At 37.9% G+C, this 20132-nt stretch overlaps 1 protein-coding gene across 1 annotated transcript; it reads right to left on the bottom strand.

Moving 5' to 3' along the window:
* Nucleotides 1-3341: 3341 nt before the first annotated feature.
* DUS2 (dihydrouridine synthase 2) lies at nt 3342-19787 on the bottom strand (the record flags this gene model as incomplete). The annotated part of the gene is made up of 15 exons (XM_079541354.1): nt 19656-19787; nt 18838-18883; nt 17651-17742; nt 16802-16845; nt 15889-15949; nt 13005-13052; nt 12713-12778; nt 10666-10736; nt 10128-10214; nt 9429-9597; nt 8662-8783; nt 5959-6102; nt 5363-5450; nt 4703-4776; nt 3342-3579 (listed from the first exon to the last, which is right to left on the bottom strand). The coding sequence occupies exons 1-15, from the start codon at nt 19776-19778 to the stop codon at nt 3342-3344; spliced, it is 1473 nt and encodes a 490-aa protein (XP_079397480.1). The 5' UTR covers nt 19779-19787.
* Between the last annotated feature and the right edge of the window lie 345 nt (nt 19788-20132).

Genomic DNA, 20132 nt, shown 5'->3' with positions numbered 1-20132 from the left:
CTGTCCTAACTGTGGAACTGATTAAGATGAATGATGGATGTGGGGCAGGAAGCCACACATTAGCTGTAAAATAATTAAGAGAAATGAAGGCATGCGACAGAAAACAAAAATTAAGCAGAAATACTTTCATACGCAGGTACACACAAACAACTGCAGCTTCCCCTTTTGACACTGGTCAAGGGTATCCAACATATGTTCTGCTTTCTCACCATTTGCCAGAATATACAGCACTTCTATATTTAGCACTGAATGCTCATTCCAACAGAGTGACTCTCACTCTCGTTTTCACATGCTCCAACCGTTTGGCCTAGTTGTGCCCATCCAGAACAACAGCACAGACCATTTAATCAGTGTATTACAACAAATTAAGACAAATAAATTGTAAGCCTTGGTGACCACGTAATAATTTAAATAACAATTTGAATACATGTTCTTATTAGAAAAGAAAAATATGAGAAACAAGACTTTTTCCCCACTATAGGGTTGATTGAAGAGGTTGCCAAGGCTGCAGACTCACCGACATTGGAGATGCTCAAAACCCAGCTATGCACAGCCCTGAGCAAACTGCTCCTATTGACCCTGCTTTGAGCAGGGGGGAGTTAGAATCATGTAACGTTTGATCTTGGAAAGGACATCTGATCTATGATACTGAGAACTTGCAAGCCACCACCGTGCTAGCACGACCTAAAAAATTACTTTTTCTTCAGTTATTCTATAATGGCACCAAACTATAAATAAACACAGGCCACCAGACAACATTCAGTAGGAAAATGGCTACTTCTTTTATTTCTGCTTAATATTGCAAATTATTTTGCAGCTTTGGAATAAAATTCTAATACAAAAGTTGTATCAATTTCAAGTATGCTGAACTGTGTTTAGAGCAGCATACAAAGTGAATGACTGGATAGATTTGCTAGGAATTACTCTGTGATCTGAAGAGCAGACATTTTAAAAATGAGTGTATATCTATATTTAATACCTCTGGTGAGATACTGTTCTTCCATTACAGAAGAATGGCTTCATACTGGCACCATCATTTAAGAAAAAGATGGCAAATTTTAAATAGGAAGACTTGATGAATATCCTGAACATCCAAGCACACTGTATTTTGCATGCTTACACAGTACTCCAGAAATCATGGCATGGTATCCCTGTAATTTTGCTTTCAGACCAGAATTGATGATTTGAAGATGATGATAAGTTGATTTTAAGACCACCAGCACCGCCAAGTAGGCAAATCAAGTCAAGTTTCAAGAACTCACACAGCCATACTTCAGGGGCGTCCAACCCTTTGGCTTACCTGGGTCACTCTGGGTGAAGAACAACTGTCCGGGGCTGCATGTATATAAGTTGCTCCAAAAATAATGCCACCTGTTGATTTCCATGGGAACTACAACAGATACAATGAGCAAGTAACACTGTTTGATAGAATAAATTCTCAGCTACAAAACACAGTTTTTCAACACAGTCACCACTATTAGCTCTGCATTATCATCAGTGAGAACAGGACCCTGCACACCATTCCCATAAAAGCCTATATCAGCAGAAGTGACCCACTGTTGCTACTGCTGAAACATAGCATTCACTGCCTCACTGCACTCACACCCACTTGTTGGTCTACATAAATATTCAGCAAGCATTGATGAATCTCAATGGGTGCCATTTTTTCTGCACAGAAAAATTCAGAACACACCTTTGTTTCATACACACTTCCATGTCAGATGCCATTCCATCAGACCAACCCTCTGCTGCCATCTGTCAGACAGCAACAAAACATTAAGGGAATACTGGCAGGAAGATTCAACCTCTACTACCACACCACCAACCTTCACCTCTGACTTCATGAGACAGTTTTTGGAGCTGCCCTCATAAAATATGTAATATAGTTAACATGAATAACAAAACATTTTAATGTTTAATAGTTTGTTAAAGTAAAGGATATCAACAAAACCAAACAACCAGTGGGATATTTGACCTTGTTTTTGTGAAGCCTCAATCTGGTTCAATGGCAGTGGTTTCAACTCTTTGTGAGGTCTCAAGGTGTCGGTCAGATTTCTGATGAAATTTCATTTTTCCCATGCTGCATCCTTGAAAACAGTTATTCACAAATATACATACTGCCAAAACCAATCACATAAGGCACGACTGTGAGGTAAGGGAAATTTCTCTGTTAACAGAGGGCTTGTGAGTCCAGTAAAGAGACGTGATCAGATTTCTTAGTTGAATGTCTGATAACTCTATCCATTCCATTTGAAATGTGCAGGTCATGTATTTATGCTGACTGAAAATGGAGTTGCAAATACACAAAAAAAATTGAAACTTTTTCTCCACTGTGATTAAGGAATTTGAAAGTATAACTGTATATTTTTTTGCTGTTCAGAGGACTGTTTATCCAATGCAGCAAAACAAAGTTCCTAACTTGTGTTGGAACTGCACTGTTCCCTTCCCTTGTCCTGGCTTCAGCCCTTGTAGGGTTAACAGTGCACTGATTTATTTGGTTGATGCTGAACAATGAACCATGATGGCATGGGGCAGAGGGCAGCTGCACTGCAAGCTGAGACAGGCTGCATGCAGCCCATGGGCTGCAGGTTGGATGTGCCTGCCATACTTTAATGCCCATATTGCTAGTAAGATACATGTAGACATTTACTAGTATTTCCAAGCTTAAAAGTACAAAACAGCTCAAAGCTTAATTTGTTCAAATTATTCACAGCTACCAAGCTCAGCTCCAATTCCTTAGGTATTACACTAGATAATTTCCAATAAGACCAGGAAAGCGTGATTAATTCTGTTGTCACATTTCTGGAGAGTAGAATGTAGAAGTTAATCAAGAAGTGTTATTTTCATGCTTAGCATTATTATTTTCAAGTTCTCCTCTCTGCAAAATCCTTTCTGTCAATATGATGGAAGAAATAAAGCCTCGAGTCATACATGAAACTCATTTGATAAAACCATGTCTACTTGCAACTTAAATTTTTGTACATTAGTTCCATAATGACTCCATCTGCTTACTGCTACTATTCAGATCTCTTACCAGCATATCATAAATACCTCAAAAGAAACAATAAAGTCAATGACAAAGTAGCCTAGAGAATCTGATATTAAAAGAATTTATTTTTTGAGATAATATTCTCAATGTTTTCTAAAATCAAATTGCTAATTCACCCTGTCTGAAAGGCACCATGGGGATAGCAAGTGGTAAACAGTAAATCTTAGTGGCATTTTTCCACTGCTAGGGAATTTAGCCATCTCAGAATCCAGACAAAGTGTGAACAGCAAGATATACAAAAGGAGCTAATTTATAGCTTCTGTGTAGTTGTATGAAGCCTGTGACCTCCATGCTACCGTTGCATCTTAGGCACATTCACGTCAGAACTTTCTTCAGCAAAATTAGCTTTTTTATGGGAAGGCTCAGCAAGTTCTTTTCCATGATCTCTGTTGTTCAAGCACTCCTGGTCTTCCCTCTTGCGTTTGTTAATCAGGTGGTTTTCTCCCTCACACAGCTTTCCCTCTGGGACACCCAGTGTTCTCAGACAGACAATAGCTGCAGCCTGTTCTGCTAGTTTCTTTGACTTGTCCCTGAAGAGCAAACAGACAGAGCATAGGTAAAAGTAGAAACTGAGGTCTCTACACTGCCAAAACAATTACTTTCCTGTCTCTGATGCAACACGGTGAAATAAACAGCATCAGTAGTCATTTCACAGTAGAAAACAGTAGTTCCAAAGTGATTTGAATCTTGCTAGGCGTCAATGTGGATTTGCCTCCGCTGATAGGAACAGTTGCATCTCAAACTCTTCATTTCAAAGGTCAGTGTATGTTTGGGACAAGAAGCTGCAATCCTCATATAAGCTGACTTTTGCAAATATGATCATTAAACAACATTGAGTTTTAAATTATCACTGTCTGAAAAAATACCTCAGGCCCAAATATGATCTCTTGTAGGTGTACACGTTCACTGACATAAGCAGGAGCTGTTCCATAGTAATAAAAATTCTGTCAATTCCAAGGGGGATTTCAGATTAAATGTTTATGAAATTCAATATTTGAAAATGTTTTCTTAAAATTTCATATCAGCTGAGCTTTGCTTCCTGAAGTCTCTGAGCAGTAGTCCCAGAAACACCAGTAACTGCTGTCTGCGTTTATCCACTTTAAAGTGTCCAATACTGAGGTTTAACTCTGCAGTTACATCAGGCTCAACTTAGGTGCAAATGCCTGAAGCCAATCCCAGTATTAACAGATGATAAAAAAAAAAACTGTCACGAAACTGTAGAGCAGCAGCAGATGTAACTGTTGATCAACTGGGAAGTCTGACTAGCCGCTGAACTGTGTCTTCTACTTCACTATAGTCACCTAATCCCAACTTGGTATTGAGATCTGCTATAGTGGCTGAAGACATTACCCCCTCCAAAATGTCTCCTCTGTCTCCCCTGGTTTGTTACTGGACTCTTTGCAGGCACAAGTGAACCAGGTCACCTATGTGCTCCCCTCCCACTAAAATTGTGGACCATCACATTAGGTGAATTCAGATATAGAATAATAGTTCACTTGTACTTCATCTCTCTTCACATTCAATTCTCAGAAAGTTTTAATCCTTTCTTTCTCCCAGAGGTAGCTTTAGGAGGTATCTTTTTATTAAAGTCACACAACTTTTAAGCAACACATCAGAAATAACTACAGTACATCTACAAAAGCATTAACTTACCACAGAGCTGATCTGTATTTTTGGTCAGCTACTGTTACCACTGAACAGAATAGTCTATCTAGTGGTCTTTGAATCTGGAGAGGAAAAAAAGAATTAAAGAGGTAGACGGGTCAAAAATAGCAAAGACTGTCAAGGTTCCTTATTATTCTTGTCTTTACTCCCCATTAAATAATACCCTTAAAACTACTGTAATTAATTCTAAAGCTTTAACCTCGCATAATCAGGATTAGAAGAGAAGATTTCTCCAAACTACAAATACTTCTGCATTACAAGAATGAACCCACAACAGTAACAACCTCAACCCAAACAAGCAGTTGATCCTGTCCAGTTTAGTTCATACTTTCAACAGTGTCCAGCAACAGAAGAAAACATTCTGAAACCAAACTCTAACATCACAGAAGTCACTCAGTCATGGACTTCTGTGTAATGACCTGTAATTGCAGCTACTTCTTTCACCTTCACAGAAACTGAAGACCTCACTTTCACATAATAAAATAAGCTGCCATTTTATATATTTACACGCACATATATATAAAATAATTTCTGAACCATCTTACTGCAGAGCAATACTGCACTGGGAAACTGAACTCACTACACCAAGCCTCAGAATGGCAATTTTACAACAGGAAGAGGTTTGAAAAGGTTTTTTGATTGACTCACAGTTTCATAAACGGGCTGAGGATGCTTTTCTTTCCTACACCATTCCAGAAGATACATTTTTGGAGTAATCTGTGGTGGATATTCTCGCCTAGACAAAAACATTTGTGGTCAATAACTGTGCTTAGAGTTCACTTAATAAGCAGAACTACTTTAAATCAGGTCAATAACTCAATAAAATAAGTGCTGCTCATTCGATCTCTGCTACCTGTTACTCTGTGGTTTGCTTTTACAGCTCAAATTGAGAAAAATGCCACTTTCTTCTTAGACAATTCAAGTAACACCTAAAAACTCAATACCTTTTGTATATTTGTATTTGTTTATCTACAGATACTTGATTTTTTTTAATTGCCTAGCACTTTTAATAGATTACTGAGTCTCCGAATGCCTGAAACTGAAGATGTAAATACCATAACATCTAAACAGCACAGGAATAGTGACACTAGTGATTACTTAATTACATGCACAAATTGCTTCATAGAAAGAAAAATCACTCTGCACATGCTGCTATGCAAATCATTACTCTAAAAACTATAAAATATTGTTAAAATCATTTTACAAATGCAAGCCACTGAAATAAAATGAATTTGCATGCTTACTTGTCAAATCTAACAGCCATTTTTATTATATCTGGATCTTCCATCTGGTCATCTTCATCTTGCTGCTTAGTTTCCAAAGATGTTTTCTTAGCTTCAAAAACAGCTGTTGTTTCTTTGTAGAACTCAGACATTTCAAAAGCTTCACTATTCAAATGGAATTTCTTTGGATTAGAGATCAGATTATGGTTTTTGTAACCAATTATGATAAAATAAATATAGTAACCAATTGTTTTGAGATAGAGTATATATGTGCAGAGAATCACATGAAAGTATAGCTATATTGTATAGGTGACATTATATTGTTTCGCCTTCACTTCTCAGACACACTTGAAACGCAAGTAGAAGTTCTTATTTCCATCACTATATATTTAAATTGCAATATGTAACTCCAGGCAGAATCAGAAATACACATCTTGCAGTGTTCATTCAAGTTATTAGCTCAATTTGAGCATTATCTGCAAGCTCCAGTACACAGGAGGAAACTAAGATTTGGATCACTGTCAAGCGCTTCAAATCATTTTAAATTCCAGACCTTTCCACTGCATCTGCTCTGAAATATTGAGACTACTAATTTTCTATAGGTAACAGTAAAGCCTGTAGCACCGGGAAACTTACTTGCTGAATAAGAACAGAATACTCAATGATACCAGGCTGTTCAACAACAAAATGCACTCTAGCCACAACATTATCTCCAATGCAGTAAGTGGAAAAGTGTTGAAGCTGAATGTGCTGTTACATAAATTCTTTCATCTGAAATGCAGCAGCCTTTGTCTTGCACTCAGTACTGAGGCTAAAATCCCCCAGGGCTGCAACACACCATCATCACCACAAGGCAGCAGCATTAACATTTTTGTCTGACTCTAGGCTCATCTTACATAACTCTAAGTTATTTCTTCATCTGGATATTAACCAGCCAGTTCAGAAAAATGGTTAGAAGGCTTTGCATTTGCTGATGAAAACTGATAAAATGAATTTCTAAGAGGCTCTCTCCTCTGCACCTCCCCTATGCATGCACAGTGCTTAAGCCAATTTTGCAATTGTTATTGCATCACAAACATAAAACCCACTGGTGTTCAATGCAAAAAGGCCCTAAAGAATCACTACACAGCACAGAAGTATCATAGTTTTACCCCAGACCTTCACCCAGTACAGATGTGCATACACTGCACCCCCCAATGGCCTCTTTAAAGGCTTGAACCTTACTTAACAGTTCCTTTCCTTTGCATAATATATCTTACTATTAATTCACTAGAGAACACCACCATCCACTTGGCTATATTTATTTGAAGTTGTAAAAGACTGTTTCAATTTTGTTCTACACTGCAGATCTTCTAACCAAATTAGAAAACTATACACAAAAAAGAGCAAGTTACTACAGTAAAAATTTGTTCAACACTGCAGAAATGAAACTAACTTGCAAAATGTAAGTATATTTTACAAGTTCCACTGCTCCCTACGATTAATGGAGTCTGGCTCCTTTTATACATAAAATACAAGTCCCCTCTCTGGCTGTTGTAACATAATGGTGGGTGGTGGTATTTACAGAGAGAAAGTGTTGGTAAGTCACAGTGAACAGATAAAAGAATTGCAGGCACTTACATTCATTTTCAAATATGAACAGAATGTTGATCAAGTGCTGCCAGAAAGCAGTAATTTCATTTGCAGAATATTTCAAGTTTAACATTTCTTTTATTTTCATATAAACAAACTGTTTCAGATTGCAAACTGAAGTTTTTCCTTCCAAGAACTTACCTCATTTTAGAGGTCTGGGAATAAGAGACAGCAATGCTACTATGGTTCATGAACCATACAATGCCTTAGGTGGGAAGGCACCTTAAAGATCATCTAGTTCCAACCCAAGTGTGGGCAGGGTTTCAACCCACCCGCTCAGGCTGCCCAAAGCCCCATCCAGTCTGGCCTTGAATTTCCTCAGGGATGGGGCACCCACAGCTTCTCTGGGCAACCTGTGCCAGTGCCCCACCACCCTTTAAGTAGAAAACTCCCTCCAAACAACTAATCCAGATCTCCCATCTTTTAGTTTTAAAATACTTCACCTATCATCTGCCTATGCAACTTCCTTGTTGGTTTGTTTGTTTGTTTTTAAGTGCAGCACTTCAAGTACTAACCTTCAATTTCCTCAAAAAAGTTGTCAGAAATGTTTAGATATGAAAAGTGGCACAAGAGAAGTGCATGCAAGTGTCATACAGACTATCTTCATACATTGTTTTGAGTTCATCTCTACATGCTCATTTAAAACAAGCATTATGTCATAAAAATCCCAGGAACATGAAGAACCCACAGGCACATGGAAAGCTTTCCTTTAAAAGACAAAAAAAAAAAAAAAAAAAAAAAAAAAAAAGCCCCACAACAACCCACAGCTCTGAAAGACAAGCATCTAGATTACCCTTATAGAATAACGAAGGTATTTTTTAATTGAATAAGTTAATGCAAATAGTAGATAAACTCCTGTCTGAGCACCTCTCAAATTAGCTGAAGTCTATATAAATATCTTTAAGGTTAAACCCTTTTAACTTATGAACATGGAGGAAGCTTGAAAATGGTCAGTGTATTGCATATCTCAGCAAGTACACATTTTTTTTCTTCCAATTTCTGAACGTTGGAAGTGCCAGGCAGTGCTACAGAAAGAACTGGTTTGCAAGTCTGATACAGAACACCATTTCTGTTTCTGAAGCTCACACTTACCAGATCTCCTGTGTGGACTGCGCTGCATGCAGCTTCTTACCCTGAGCAGTTTCCAACTGCTCTCTTAACATCTGACACAAACAATATTTTGTGTTGGTATAGTGATTATCATATCTCACTGCCTGAGAAAGACAAAGCATATAAAAACATATCATGTAAGTGTTTATTAGGTAATCTGCATGTCTCTTGATGAATTTCAAAATCATTTTTGAGATGCAAAATACAGTGTACAGTTTTCTCAATATATTCAAGATTACTCACCTAACCTTGGCTTCCTGGCTGCTAAAAACCTCAGTATTTGTGATAGGCAGTTAACTTCTAACAACAAAGCTGACAGCAACCGAGTAATCAATATTCCTTCACTTATCTGTTCAACATTAATTGCACTAACAACATCAAGAGAATTGCCCTACTCATCACAGACTTTCCAAATTCCTAGATGGATAGCCTTGGATGGAAAGCTTTTTGGATAGCCTTGTAAGCCTCACAAATGTTGCCAAGAAACCAGGACTAAAGAAACAGCATGTAAGAAAAGAATCATCAGAAGAAAAGTCATTTCCTGAATGATTTCTATAAATTATTTACTGAACACAATATAAAACAGAAGCAGGGATGATTTACTCACAAGACTCTCATAATATGCTGTATTTTAAAATATCACCAGAGTTTAAGTCTCTGAAGATAACAGGAACTAAGACACTGTATTAAGATTTGGACTAAATTTTAAATATGTTAATCACAAGGAAAATCTTCCAAAAAATACATACATATTTGATGTAATCTTGCATGACTTCTTTCAAGGGGAAAGGACCTTCTTTTCTGAAGATAGATGGATTCCACATAGCAGCACGAGCTATCATTACAGATGAGGCAGCTGTTGCTTTCTGGAAGGTCTCAATGTCTGTATACTCTTTGATGAAGTCATGAGATCCTCCACTACAGATGAACATCACTGTTATGATCCAGGAAGTTTTATTTGCTCTTCTATAAGCTTTAATACAGCCTTGTATTTTCAAATGTGACATTACATTATTAATGATGATACTGGGTTCAGGATATTATCGCAAAACTAAGAGGAAAAATGGGTCTGAGTTATGTTAGCAATAGACCATTGAAATGTTGATTACATTTCACTTTTTTCCATTATCTGCACATTTTCTTTTAATTTTTTTTTTTTTTTTTTTTTTTTTTTTTTTTTTTTTTTTTTTTTTTTTTTTTTTTTTTTTTTTTTTTTAAACAGAATGAAGACAGTTTGTTTTAAACAAACTGCATACTTCCAAAAATCTTTAATGGACAGGGCACACAAAAAACTACACTGACATTGTTTGAAAATGATACTTTGTAATTATTGCCCGTCCTGTCTTATAAGATTTGCCCCCACATGAAAAATCTCCTTTCTTCTGCACTAGTACATCTTAAGCTAGGTACAGGTATATTACAATAACCAGCTGATTACTCCAACCTACTTTGCTATTACTGGAATGGAGACTGCTTCAGATATGGCTTTGATCACATCACAGTGGACAGGGTGCTGAGGCCTCTCCTCCTTCTTCCTTTCCAACAAAGGAAAAAGACCAAAATTCCTAAGAAACTTTTACATATTTAGATCACAGCAGAACCTCATAAATTTTAAATACTTGTTTTTGTTGATTTCGTTTATATATTTCATTTTTTTCAAGCGTGAATCTTTGAAATCAAATACATTTAAAGTTGTTGCTATAACTCCATATTCAGATTAGCAGGGATTTTTAGACACCATGTGCAAGATAGTTTTATTTCGTTTTTGTTGAGCCTAAATCTAGAAAAACAGCAGTAAATGTTCATTAGCACTAAAAAGACCAATTCCCTAATGACTAGCTTGATTTTTAAGAATACTTATTTAGCTAGCAGTTGAAATGAGAATTACATATTATATGCAGAATATATTCTAATCATATCTTACTGTGCAACATTTGCCAGCAAAGCGTAGCAAGGATGTAAAACTCTTGCCTGGAACAGATTTACCTTCCATGGACTGCAATGGCAGCAATACCAGTTTTTTCTATTCTCTTTACCAAATTCACAGTATCCTCAACCTGAGTGGTAGGAGAGAATGACAACCTTAGTTCAAAGATACAAAACAAATGCCAGAACTCTTGTCTTTCAGTAAGAGACATAAGAAACATGACACCCATAATCCAACAGCATGTACCTACTTAACATATACTTCACTGAAAGAACAAGAATCCATTTTCAATAGTTCCTCAAAACCATGGATTGCAAACTTTCTTGAGCCAGATAACACAATGCCCTCCTGAAGAGTATGTTCCATCAGTACTTTGTGGGCTCATTTGAAATACCAAACAGCAAGTTCTCTCTAACCATTTAACCTATTTAACCATAGCTCACTCTGTGAGCTGTAACTAAAACACACATTAGATGGATGATCAAGAGAAAGCCTTCTGAAATCAATCTAAAATGCAATCATGTTCATAAATATTCCTATCAGAAACGTCTCAGAGTTACCTAGTAACTAAAATACAAATGGCATTCACACGACTAGTGAATCAAAGAAGCAGTGAAGAACAAGAAGCTCCCAATATTTATTTAAAAAGGAAAGATGCTGTTAAAAGGCAGAAAGAAATTTGGTATGGTGCTAGTTAGCCTGCCTTATACAGCTCTGCAGCTTCAGGGCCAAGGAGATTTTTTTTTAAATGCCAGTTTTCTTTTCAAAAGCTGGAAGGCAATCGATGGCTCATCATTAAGTAGCACAGTCTCCAAAAAATGCAACACCTACCAGGTAGCACAAACACAGAGATAGAAGCCCACCTGCTACTCTGACAGTGGACATGCTATGTAAAACCAGCTCGAAAAAATTGGAAGAGGCTCTAAGATAGTCATAGAAATCAAAAGCAGAAGTGCCAGCCTTTGTTATTGTTAAACAATATTAGATAGCACTCCTGAAACAGACTAGTGATTCTTATCAGAGACTTCATCTGTTTGTATAATCATTTAAGTGCACATGCAAATGACACGTGAACAACAGCTAGCTTAGTTACAATTCAACCACCTACAGAAGTGCCTACCCAGTTATTTGCAATCACAGCAACTAAACACGTAATCAAACAGATTTTCAACATCACTCACTAGAGGAGCAGGCACATCACCTGGAGATTTAAAAATACATATTTTCACAATATTCTTAGTAGTTATACTTTAGAAAAGACACTGACAAATAAAATGCAGCAGTTCTATCAAAATAACTCCTATCACAATTCCCTCTAAATGAATGACTTTACCCAAGAATCTATCTATAAGAAGTCATTCTAAAGACGTGACGGAAGTTCTGCTTCTGCAAAAGATTATGAATCTCCTCATATAAGCTAGCAATTTTAGTGTTCAATCTGTCAAACAATTTCTGCAGCCTTTTGTATCATCTGTAATTATTGCTGCGTTTGTACATACATTTAATCAGGAGAAACACAAAGCTCCTTGCTGCACAGAATATGAGTAGTTTCTAGAGCACAAGCAGTTACAACTGTAAATACAATTTCAGTAGTGAAATCTTCACTGCTAACACAAATGTTGGGAGCTGGAGAAGTAACACCACCTCTTCAGCTTCGCCTTTCATTTAAGTCTCATGCAGACTGCCACTGCATTCAAAGGCCAGCACTCTGTGCCTACACACACGCATTACTCTCTATCAGTTCCATATGCAGCAGCCTTCAAGAATAATTGCCCCTTCTTATTTTTCAGTCAGCATGTGCCCATCAGCAAAGCCTTTGAGATTAACTCAGTGGGTTACAATAAACAAGACTGCAAGCCATGATTATGGAAATATCCACATTCAGAATTCAATAGAATAAGGCCATGTGAAAACATCTTATTTTTAGTACTTTGAGTTTTTGCATTACAGGAGAATAGTTCGGCTCTCCCAACAAATTACAATTCCAAATGCCATTTCACAAGAGCAGGTCTAAAATGTCAATTTATAAGAATTCCATGTACTAGAACTGATTTTAAATCACAGGATTAAACTAAAATAAACAAGTATAACAATTCATGTTCTTACTGAGGGCAAAATGCGGATTTTGCAGGTTACTGGCTTACAAATTCCTTTAACAAGAGTAGTCAGTATCTGGAGATGGAAAAAGACAAGAAATGCGATTACAGAAGTGACCTGAACAAAACTTTCTTTACTTCAAGATGCAATTAAATTAGAACAGTTTAACATTTGGTTATTGTATCTCTATAGAGAATCGTACATACTTAAGGAACACAATCACTAATGGAGTCTATCATTTTATCTGATAGACAAAAGACCCAATGCTGCTTGTAAAACAATACACACTGATAATACTTACAGACTCTATTTTGTCAGGGTCAGATAGAAGTGCTGCCCCCATACCTCCCTGAGAAAATACATAAAAACTGTGACATTAGGAACATGAAAAATATTTTTCAACTTGATTATTTCATCTAATAGCTGACTATAGCAAAAGTACTGCAGTGCTTATTAAACCAAGAAGGTAGAAAATGGAGAAATCTGTAATGCAGGAGCATTAGTGAACAGCTTGGTGAAACACTTCCTGGAATAGTATCAGAATAATGAAGCAGTAATTCAGGGCACCAACTCGCTCCCATTACATCAAGGAGAAAGCAGATTTCAAAAAGCCACTTTTTGTAACTGTAATCATCTATTTCTACTCATTAAGTGACAGCAAAGCATTTGGGATATACTGTTTAAGCATAACACATCACGTTTGCAGGATTTCACTATAAGTAGTTCCTGCCTACGCAATGTAAACTTAGTTAACCTGCTTTTTAAAGTGGCTATATTAAACACATCGTGAACACTTTGAATTTGATATTTTGACTGTTCTTTCAGCACCATCTCACCTACATGCATAGATCTAGAGACCAATAGGCAGATATAACAAATTAAAAATTGTATGAACTTATTTTGATCCAATATTACTAGAGGAAAGTAATCATTCACAAGCATATGAATTTTTGAGCTTCCATCCTACTAAAGTATGGGCATTTCATTCTGAATTATGATTCTATGGAAGAATAAAGTCATCTTTCACGTAATCAGTTTTAATTAAAAAAAAAAAAAAAAAAAAAGTAGTAAAGGCGAAATAAGACAGCAATAGGAATATTACCAGATATTATGAATTTAATGGTATGTTCTCAACATGACAACTACAGCTCCTTGGTGTAGCTATGGGACAGATCAACACAACGGGAAAGGCATTACAACAAAGACATCATAACGAAAGGACAAGCACAATATTAAAGTTTTTCCTTGTATGTTCTGACCGCTCTTCAATAGAAAAAGTTTTTCCTTATATGTAATCTAAATCTCCCTTAGCACAACTTACGGCTATTTCCTCAGGTCCTGTGTGTTGCCTGGGAAAAGAGACTGACCCCTCCTCAGCAAAACCTCTCTTCAGGAAGCTGTAGTGCATGATGAGGTCTCCCTTGAGCCTCCTCTTCTCCAGACTAAACAATCCTAGCTCCCTCAGCTACTCCTCATAAGACCAATGACCCAGATTCTTTGCCAATTTTGTTACCCTTCTCTGGGCACATTCCAGGACCTCAATACCTTCTTGTGAGAAGGACCCAAAACTGTATATGGTACTCAAGGTGTGGCCTACATCAGAGCTGAGTACAGGAGAGGTAATTGCCTCCCTACTCCTACTGACCACATTATAAACGCAGGCCAGGATGGCATTAGCCCTCTTGACCACCAAGATGCAGGGCCAACCGTAGGGAGCTCAGGTGCAAGCAATGTACCTAAGTAAGTAGAAGGGGTGGAGCCAGGATCCACCCCTTCCCAGACCTCATTTAAGGGCTAGCAATGGAGGTGAGGGATCTCTTACTGGATATCCCTGTCTACCTGAGGCCTTTCAAAGGTAAGTAGCTCTTTTCCTTCATTTCTGTGTCTATAGTTGCTATGTTTATGTTTGTTCTCGTTTGCTGTAGCCAGACTTTACCATTCTGCTATTATCATGGTGCTTTTTATTCTGTTATTGTATTATGCTCCCTACATTGTTTTCAGATATGATTATTAAAGCAACAAAAATGATAATGGGACTAAAACAGGAATGACCCAAGAAATCTACATAGACAAACTATCTCTAATTAAATATTAGAAAAATAAAAATATTTCTTCTTTCTACTATAAGCTAATCTACAAAGCTAAACATAACAGAAGAGAAAATCTACCTAAGAATTGATTAATTTTATTACTTCTCTTTTATCATTTCCTGGGATGCTAAACATTGACTATTGGAAGATAGATGCTAGAACATTACGAACTACTTAAATGAAGGTACTAAATACCTGAAAGATGCCTTACTCTGTTCTTAAGCTCATTACATACTACAAAGGAAAAAGTATTCCTTGTGAGGGCAAAATCCATCAGTCATGTCTTAAACACTCTACATACAATCGTTAGGGCTCTTTGGTTTTTCTGTTCCAAAACTTCATGTAGTCTCTCTCTCTCCTTAAGGCCTAGAATAAACCCTTCTCCTATTCAAGTAATTTAATTGAGAAATGTATTCTATTTCTGGAAAATACAATTCACTTAAACAAAATGTTTATTTCTCTTGGCTTAAAAACAGGAAAAGGAGAATGAGAGATCTGTATAATGTCACGGCATCATGCAAGGTATGGGCATATTTGGTAGCATCAGGTTTGGCCATTACTATTCCTTGTTTTAAGAACACTGCATTTAACAACCAGATATCTCATTTCAATTGGCTATGTCTATTTGTGAGCCAGATGCAATAAACTACCACGGGGTTCTATTTTGGGGATGGAAAGAATAGTGTACTTGATCTGCGTGCAACTTGGTTTAACAGTAGGCAATATCCAAGTTCTATAAATGCTTAGACTGGTAATAGGAGGCAGGAAAGTCTTCAAGCTCTCATTTGCCTTTTGCCTTAATAGAAGGACAGTAAAAGCTTCCAGATGGAAAGAAGTGATAACATAAAATTAGGAAGAGAAAGTATTAATAATGTGAATATACTGTCATCTCTGCTTAAAGGACAAAGCATTATAGTTCCATATGACAGTTCCAAATACTAAAAATGCCAGTAATACAAAGACCAGAAGACAAAGTTTACGTGCAACAGCCAGGCTCATTCCCTAGAATGGAGCTTTGAGTCTTCTGAACTGGAAGCCTTTTCTATAGAAGGTATCAACGAGAGAAAGATTCCAGTATAATCAAAATTCACTTGCCTTAGTAGAATATTCTTTTGGACAGCCCATATTGATATCAATACCAGCTACATCACTCTCTCTGAAATAGAAGAAATAAGAAAAATGTGTTTCAGCATACTAGAACAAGAACTAGGAAATAGATACCTTACCAGGATGTATGTTTCATCATTATAAGGCTTAAATGTAAATTCAAGGTTAAGCTTTTATTTGAACTTCTGAGTTTTCAGCTTCTTGCTTATATATGTACTTAAACAGCAGTCTGAAAACCAGACTAAGTGTTTTGATGAACAGTGTGCAGAAGCTGCAAATACTCATCTGTGTTTATCTAGAATTAAGTGATGTAAACCACATCCACCACCAAATTCACCAGTGTCAACAAGTCTTATGGAAACTCCATCTATTTAAAATGGAGACTTAAAAACACCTTTCAAAGTGTTTGAGATTCAGTTCTCATTTCTGCACAATATTTTACTAGAGGTTTCAAACCACGCAAAAACAGGAGTTATTAGCAGGCATACTGGATATTACACACTTGCTAATAAGGCCACAGAATTTCACATTGGAAAGATCAAGGACACACCCACTGCAGTGGAAAAGTGCCATTCAAACCCTGCATAGAAATCATGCAGCTACTATTTTGAGTATGAATTGTTTTAAATAGAAGTTGCAGTCTGCACTGTTCTACTGTACTGATTCACATCTTGGTGATCAACTACCCTATACTGTTCAGTTCTCAAAAAAGAAAACCAACACTTTTCTTGAACCTATCAGGACCTACCTTCAACCTTTCAATCACTACAATTTGTCTTCTCTAAAATAACCCCCTCCCAAAAAAGCCAACAGAAAAAAAAGCCACAAAAGCCACAACCACCACTACCAACAATAAAACTATGAAGCCAGAGTGGGAATGGTGTGATAGTAGATGACTTACACAAGCTTAGCTACTGCCAAGGCTCTTTCAGCATCTGCTGAACCCTGATGATAAAATAAAGAGTATATAATTACAAAATAGCATCAAGTGAATAAAAAAGTACACTTCCATAAATGGAAAACTATATTTGCTCTAAGCATTTAGTACAATGTAAAAGAGACCCTTTCACAGCACAAGATAGCAAAAACATTTAGCTTCAGCATGTCAACCAGTGAATGACAATAAGTGATGCAAAAAGAAATTAAGAGATCAATCCTCTTTCCTAACCTACAACAGTACCAAATGTTCTCAGTCTATCACAATTAGATGTCCTGTTTTTAAGTATTTCCATCTCTAAGGAGTCAATAGCCTCTACACACAGCTTATTCCAGCACTATCATTACCCCTGAAAAAGTCTTTCATTGTCTAATGCAGCCTCCCTCCTCCATCAATTTTAGCAACGTTAATGCCCTCTTAGACAGACAAACAATATCATTTAGTCTTTCCAGTGAGGCTTGCAGTGCAAGATTGCAGCATGTGAGCAAGCATCACTGTAATTCATTGCTGGTATGTGTATGTTTTGAAAATACAATAAAGAAACTGATTACAAAAACAAGATCTCTTCAGAGAGCACAGAATTCACCTTAATCACTTTTTCTGAAAACACTCGTATGGAAAACTTACACAGCAGCATGTTAACTGCATGTGTACCAACAGCTTAAAAATTCTGTAACAAATATTATGCGAAATCTTATCTTTATCTGAAGCATCAAAGAATAGAGAATCTGTAATACAGAGTTCTTTTGGCCTTGGATTAAGATGTAACTAGCACTTTCTTGTTTAGGAGAGTACCTGCTTTTGCTTTCTTACCATTTGAAAGATGACTCGGTGCCTCTCCCTTTCACAGGTTCTGAAAACAACTCTGTCATTTGGTGCAACAAAGTCTACTGTTTCAAGTACTTCTATATGCAGTGAGGAACATAAAACAGACAAATAGTATACAAATGCAATCATAAAGGAAGTAGTGACTATACAGTTTGTATATAAACTAAATGCTACCAAGCAAAATTTCCACGAACAACCAGTGACACTTGATCTTCCCTAACCCTTTGCAGTACGTTTCTTGCAAACTGCAAGTTCCATTACTTGGTACTCCCAACTTGTTCGGTGGGGGAGCAACAGCACTGAAACAAGCCAGAATGAATGTAACACTACAGTTTTCAGAAAGGCAAGAATGGAATATAGACTTATGGTTGACTTCTGTTCCTTGACAGGGATACTACAAAAAGCTGTTTCTCATCTCACCCAGCTGTTGTGAAACTTACAAAGGTCTTTTAAGAACTTGGCTGTGAAAATCATGTTATGCCAAATCTAGGCCCCAGACCTGAAGTTAAGGAAAGAATGACAGTAGCACCTCAAATTCATTGCTTCCTTAATAATGCTACCAACAGGTAATACTTAAACGGACTCTTGATCATAAGCCGTCTCTACTAAAGTCTGAATGAATGTGTTTCTTGGCCACTGTAGTGGGCTAACAAGGTTTTGGTAGCAGTAGGAGCTGCAGGGGTGGCCGTGAGCTGGGCCCAGCACTGTCCCCTTCACCTACACACCCAGTGACCTAAGATCTGTCAAAAAATTTAACAGAAGATTCATTGAATCCCAGCAGCAGCTTAAGTCAATGGTGAGGTTTCTCCTCCTATTCCCCAAAGGGTAGGGAAGAACTGTATGTTAGTTTTGTTTTGTTTTTTTTTTTTCCAGTATCCTATAGTGTTACTAACTGGTTAGCTCAGTCCTCTAAAAAGACTTGTGGTTTCCCTGGCTGAAGAACTGAAGTGCCTGGAGAAGTAGAAATGAAAGTCTGAAACCGTACAGAAACATACAGGTGTAAGAATGGCACTTCAAAAGCTTATTTAGGTTTCTATGAGCTGTTTAGAAGGATTATAGGTACCTACATCTCATGGTGATCACTGTAAGATGACTTCAGCAAAGTAATTTTTTTCTCTTGAATAAAAAAAAAGAATGCTTACAGATATTAACAAAAGAAATACGGTGCTTACCATTTACTACTCTCTTACACTGCATCATCTTTATGTCAATCAGCTCCTGAAAACAAAGGGGGGAAAATCTGAATGAGTAAAAGCATACAAACCTTCCAGCTGTAGGGAATTATCTGTTTTATTAAATAATAAAAAAAACTATCAAAAGCAGAACAAAATAAACAAACCGAAGCACTGCACTCAAAGTTTCAAACTATGAAAGATGACTGTAGGGGAACTGTTAGATCATGGCTTGAGCTGGCGATCGAGCACCTGGTGAAGTATTGTGGCTGGCCTAAGGAGCACAGGCAAATTGTTGGCACCTCTGTTCTCTATGCCACCAGAACATGTGGACCTAGAGTAGAGCCATCCTGGGCTAACGTAAGGGCCAGCCACCAAAACCTACCTGTGAATGCTTTGCCTGTTATTGTCAAGAACCTGGCAGAAGCAATTTCACTTCTTTATGAGCAGAACAATGGTGTGCTGAAGTACTTCTGTAAGATGTATTTTGCTCAAACACTTATCTACCATGCTAGAAACAAAAGTAAGCTACTGCTGTAAAATATAAATAAATTTACAGTGAGTGCTTTGTCTAAATTAATTGAAGTAATTAAGCAGCCTTATGGCATGGGTCTTCCATGACTTGATGACAGCTCAAAGCGTTCTGCTGAGCTACTCTATCCATTTCTTTAATGGAAAGAATATGGAAAAGGAAAGTCCTTGAGTAAGCCAAGTCTGTTCCTGTACTCAGTTCTCTGCAACCACGTCCCCAGATTTCCTATCCACCCGCGTTCCTTTACTGTTGGCAATAACAACGTCCCCAGCCATCCCGCTCGTACCTCGCAGTACACAATGTCGGCGCCATAGTCCAGCGCGAGGAGCCGCATTGGAAGCGTTCCCACACGCACCATGGGGGCCAGGATGTTTTTTCCTCTGAAGCAGAGAGGTGTGTTCACCGTCATTCCCGTTGCGGTGCTGTTTAAAACAGAGAAAGCAAGGCGGGGGGGGGAAGGTGTTAGCAAACAGCATCCCCTACCAGTAAGCGCCCCAAGCTTCCCTTCGTGGGTGCTGAGGCTGCCAACCTGACAGGCTCCACGCAGGCCGCCGCGACCCCGGAGCCAGCTGCACGGGGAACGGGCTCTGACCTGAGGGGCGCGGGGCCGTGCCAGCTCGCAGTGGCCCGCCGAGGGGCTGCGGTGGGATGAGGCCGGCACCCAAGGTACGGCCGCACGCGCTCACCTTCCTCGCGCGGCGCCGGCTGGGCGAGGCGCTGCGTCGTGACGTCATCAAATCGCGCCGCCGCTATCACGCGGGAT

This window comes from Tetrao urogallus, assembly GCF_951394365.1.
Source record: "Tetrao urogallus genome assembly, chromosome: 12".
Lineage (NCBI taxonomy): Eukaryota > Metazoa > Chordata > Aves > Galliformes > Phasianidae > Tetrao > Tetrao urogallus.
The sequence above is the reverse complement of the archived record's forward strand: the minus strand, read 5'-3'. Positions and strand labels throughout refer to the sequence as shown.